The sequence below is a fragment of the Equus quagga genome, chromosome 17 (assembly GCF_021613505.1).
Source record: "Equus quagga isolate Etosha38 chromosome 17, UCLA_HA_Equagga_1.0, whole genome shotgun sequence".
NCBI lineage: Eukaryota > Metazoa > Chordata > Mammalia > Perissodactyla > Equidae > Equus > Equus quagga.
In genome coordinates, this window is record NC_060283.1 from 12,362,631 (window position 1) to 12,367,455 (window position 4,825).

At 43.4% G+C, this 4,825-nt stretch overlaps 1 protein-coding gene across 1 annotated transcript; it reads right to left on the reverse strand.

The window, feature by feature from the left end:
* Positions 1 to 3,313: 3,313 nt before the first annotated feature.
* Positions 3,314 to 4,249, reverse strand: LOC124228486 (olfactory receptor 10V1-like). Its single transcript, XM_046643026.1, has one exon. It carries the CDS (start codon positions 4,247 to 4,249, stop codon positions 3,314 to 3,316), a length of 936 nt encoding a protein of 311 aa, XP_046498982.1.
* Positions 4,250 to 4,825: the final 576 nt, after the last annotated feature.

A 4,825-nucleotide genomic window follows, 5' to 3' on the forward strand; every position in this document is an offset into this window, starting at 1 on the left:
CCCAAATATGACCACAAACCACAGAGGAAATAGTTGGCAGATATGTGTTGTGTCCCTATGGGCTGAGGGGGGTCAGCTAATCTTGCTGTTGATACATGAGGCCTTGACCTTTATCTTGACCTATCTCTCACTTCTCCAGGAAGATTAAACAGAGACACACTCCAGCAAATAGTTTGTGGCCCCAAAGATCATGTTCCTTGCTAAGAGCAAATATCAGGAGTGGTGAACTCTGAATTTCGCTGCCAAAAAAAGATTAAGTCATTTGGTTTTTGCTATTCTTTCTTGAAGTTTTTTTAGTTCGTAGGTCAAACTTACTTGGGTGACAATCCAATCTTAATATATATTTAAAAAGATTTGTGTTCAGTCGTGCGCAGAAGGCCATGAGTCTAATGGGTTGCGTTTTCAACCCACAGCCTGAACAGACTCATTTCATCATGGCTGAGGGATCATTTTGTCTGGTACAACATCCCTAAATATTTGCTTTTGATCACTTACACAATTCTCTCCCTAAGAGTGTTCCCAGAAGATTATCTTCATTGGGTTCAGTTAATTAGGTGTCAAAGAAAGAAAGAAAAAATTTTCATGAGGAAATGTTTTTGGAAGCCACAGCCCTACAAAGATTGCTGTGCTGTTGACATTCCCAAGTAATGTGCTTCTGAATCCTCACGAGGAAGGCAACGTATGTATATTTCCTACCCTTAATTAGCCATGAATTTTTTTCCCAGCCCATCTGAAGGAAGTAGGCTCTTGAAAGCAGGCCAGCATTATAGAAATGCTAATTTACTCTAGAAGAGAAGATGATACAACATCTTATGGTAACTCTTTCTCAGCAGGTTTTGAGAATTCTAACATCTTTGTGCTATTGGCACTTGGCACACTTACCCTCTTAGATGGCAGTCATCTAAATAAGGTAAATAAATTTTAGGAAAAGCAAGAAATGGATTCTATTTCTATGGAGTAATAGAATCAAATGAGACTCTGGTCATCTGAGATCAGACACTGCAATTCATAAAGTACTTTTATATCCACAATCTCACTTGATGATCTTTTCAACAGGCCTCCCAAGCAGGCTGATTTTATAGATGAAGACACTGTGGCTTCACAGCCAGAAAATGGACACACAGCAACAAAGAAAGAGCAAGAGAACTTAAAGCAATTCTGGAATCTTGGGTCTTTTTCCGCTTAGCTTCTAATCTTTCATACAGTTCATCGAATTTTCTTTTCCATGTAAAAAAAGTTGTTTGATCAGTAATACCCAGAAAGAGTCAATGTGCTTTAAGCAGCAAGAACCTTGCAAGTTCTTCTTCTTTTAGAGCATCCTTAAGCAACTTGTTTCTCATGCTGTAGATCAAAGGATTTGGCACAGGGGTGATGAACGTGTAAACCACAGACACTACCCGGCCCCTCTCTGGAGAGTAGCTGGAGCTGGGGCACAGGTAGATGAGGCTTCCACATCCATACTGAAGCAGGCCCACAGTCAGGTGGGAGGAGCAGGTGGAGAAGGCCTGTGCCTCCGCTCTGCAGGGCAGATCTTCAGGATGGCAGACATAAGAGAGAGTGATCAGCAGGAAGGGGATGGTGAGGATGGTGATGCTCACCATATAATTTGTGTGATAATTTAACATTGACAGTTTCACTTATATTTCATTTTAATCTTATAACACCTTACCGGATTTGTTGGGCACGGTTTTATTCTTCAACTCTGCAGTTGAGGAAACCACAACTCACAGTTCTGCATTGACATGTCCAAGTTTGCACAGCAGGTCCATGCTGATCTGGGATTTTAAATCAAGACTTCTGACTTCATATTTCATCTCCCTTCCATTAATGTGCATGAAAAGCAAGAAGAGAACTTGAATGTCAACAGGGGCCCATCCAAAGTTGAGTTAGAGCCTGGCTGACTTTTTTTAGTTAAAAAAAGGGAAGCATTTCTTAAATAACTATCTCTTATAAACTAGTTGACAATTAGTTGAGGCTATTATAACAAAGTACCATAAACTGTGTGGCTTATTAATAACAGAAATTTATTTCTCACACTTTTCAAGTCTGAAAGTCTGCAATCAGGGTGCCTACATTGTCAAGTGATGGCCCTCTGCCAGGTTTCGGACTTCTCATTGTAGCCTCACATGGTGGAAGGGGCTAGAGAGCTCTGTGAGGTCTCTTTCATAAGAACATGAATCCTATTCATGAGAACCGCCCAGCCCCCTTGACCTAAGCAGCTCCCAAAGTCCCCACCTCCTCACACCATCACATTGGGCGTTAGGATTACAACATACGAATTTGAGGGGGACACATACATTCAGACCATTTCAACTAGGGATAAACAGAAAGGGAGAATATGAGATATGTGAGAGTGTGTGTGTGTGTGTGTGTGTGTGTGTGTGTGTGCATGCATGTAAGAGAGAGAGAATGAGAGAAGAAAGGGACAGAGAAGGGCGAGGAGAACAGTTAGGCATGGGGAGAGTGATACAGAGGCAGACTAATAACAGAGTCAGAGATTGAGTTGGAGGTGAATTAGCTCTGGGTATAAAGGTAAGAAAAGGGAACTACCCAAACTTTTAAACTCCAGTGCTTTCCCCATCACCTTTCCCTGGAAGAAAATTTAGGATTAAAGACAAATAATTCAAACAGACATAAACTCAGCATTCACACCATGGGAATCATGAGAGAGGGGTTGGGATGGTCCCAGTTTGTATCCTATTCTTGGCTCCGCTCCTGCCCAGAAAGTACAAGGTTTGGGCCTGCTGAGAACCTGAGAACTACATCTGGAGACAAGTCCAAAGCGGAACACAGAGTTTACATGTGATGGTGAGGATCACAGTGAAGTAATAATGACCTTCACTCCTGCACTTCCCTTTAAAAGTCACTGAGTATTGGGGCTGCCCAGTGGTGTAGTGGTTAAGTTTGTGGCTGCACTTGGGCTGGACCTACACACTATTCATCAAGCCATGCTTTGATGGCATCCTAGATACAAAAAAATAGAGGAAGATTGGCACAGACATTAACTCAGGGGCAATCATCCTCACCCCCCCCCCCAAAAAAAATCACAAAGTATTTTTATTAATCTATCTTTTGATCCCCATGATTACCCCAAAATATGGGTCTTGTGGGCATTTTAATCCCCATTTTAAAGATGAGAAATCTGAGGCTGATAAAAAGAAAATGATTTGTCAAAAATAACCAGGAAGAGGAAACAGTATAAAAATGACCTCTTAGTCCCCGTCTCCTCATCTTTCAGAGAACATTTGGCTCTACCCAGCAATGTTCTCTACCCAGCAATGTTCTAGCGGGACATCCAGGGTGTTCCTTGTGTTTAGGACAAGAGTAAACTCATCATTGCTCTCTTCAAAGCATCCTGAAGCTCTCTGTTCCTCATGCTATAGATCAAGGGGTTCAGCACAGGGGTGATGAATGTGTAAACCACAGACACTACCTGGCCCCTCTTTGGAGAGTAGCTGGAGCTGGGGCACAGGTAGATAAGGCTTCCACATCCATACTGGAGCAGGACCACAGTCAGGTGGGAAGAGCAGGTGGAGAAGGCCTTTTGCCTCCCTTCTGCAGAGCGGATCTTCAGGATGGCAGCCACAATGAAGGCATAGGAGAGAGTGATCAGCAGGAAGGGGATGGTGAGGACAGTGACACTGACCACAAACAGAGTGGCCTCATGGACATGAGTATCTGCACAGGCCAGTCTCATGACAGGGAGGACATCACAATAGAACAGGCTGACTTCTTTGCTGCTACAGAAGGGGAGTTGGAAGATGAGCACAGTCAGCTGCATGGCCAAGATGAACCCAAGCATCAGAGATCCCAGGGACAGCCGAACACACAACTGCCAGCTCATCATGAGAGTGTAATGCAAAGGGTGACAGATGGCCACAAACCGGTCATAGGCCATGATGGCCAGCAGAATGCAGTCAGCGCTACCCAGGAAGATGAAGAACATCTGGGTGCCACAGCCAGGCAGGGAGATGAGGGTTCTCTCTGGGGACAGGATGCTGGCCAGAGTCAGAGGGGCAATGGTGGAAGAGTAGCAGACCTCCAGAGCTGCCAAGTTGGCCAGGAAGAAGTACATGGGGGTGTGGAGAGAATGGTTGATCCAGATGATGAGAGAAATGGAGACGTTGCCGCTGATGCTGACCAGGTACATAATCAGGAAGGTCACGAAGATCAGCATCTGCACCTCGGGGAGTTTGGAGAAGGGGCGGAAGTGGAAGTGAATCATCCCAGTTTGGTTTGCATCCTCCATGTATTCAATGCATTGGGCCTGCTAATGGCACAGGCACTGCCTCCTAAGGATAGATAAAAGTCAGGACACAGTGCTTCCACAGGATGACCCATTCACCTCCTGGCTTCGTCCTTCCCTCATCTCTTCAACTCCAACCATCTTGTTCTCCAGTCTAAATTCATCAACTCACTTCTACAACAGTTTTTTGTTGTTCTAATCACCTAGAAGTAGTTTACCATTGAAATTTTTTTTCATTGTGGTAAAATATACATTACATAATATTTATAATTTTAGCCATGCATAAGTGTACAATTCAGTAACATTAAATACATTGATAATGTCGCGTAACCATCATTTCTATCGATATCCAAAATGTTTTTATCATCCCTAGCAAAAACTTTGCACCCACTAAACAATGACTCCCCATTATCTCCTTCTCCTAGTCCCTAGTAACCTCTATCCTTCTTTGTGTCTCTAGGAATTTGCCTCTTCTAGGCAACTCATAAGTAGAATCATACGCTATTTCTCCTCTGTGTCTGACTTGTTTCACTGAGCATAGTTTTTCAAGGTCCATCCATGTGGTAGTAAACATCAAAA

What these genes read in the sequence shown, in the direction of transcription:
- LOC124228486 (XM_046643026.1), bottom strand. Translation starts at nt 4,249, where the DNA reads ATGGAGGATGCAAACCAAACTGGGATGATTCACTTCCACTTCCGCCCC.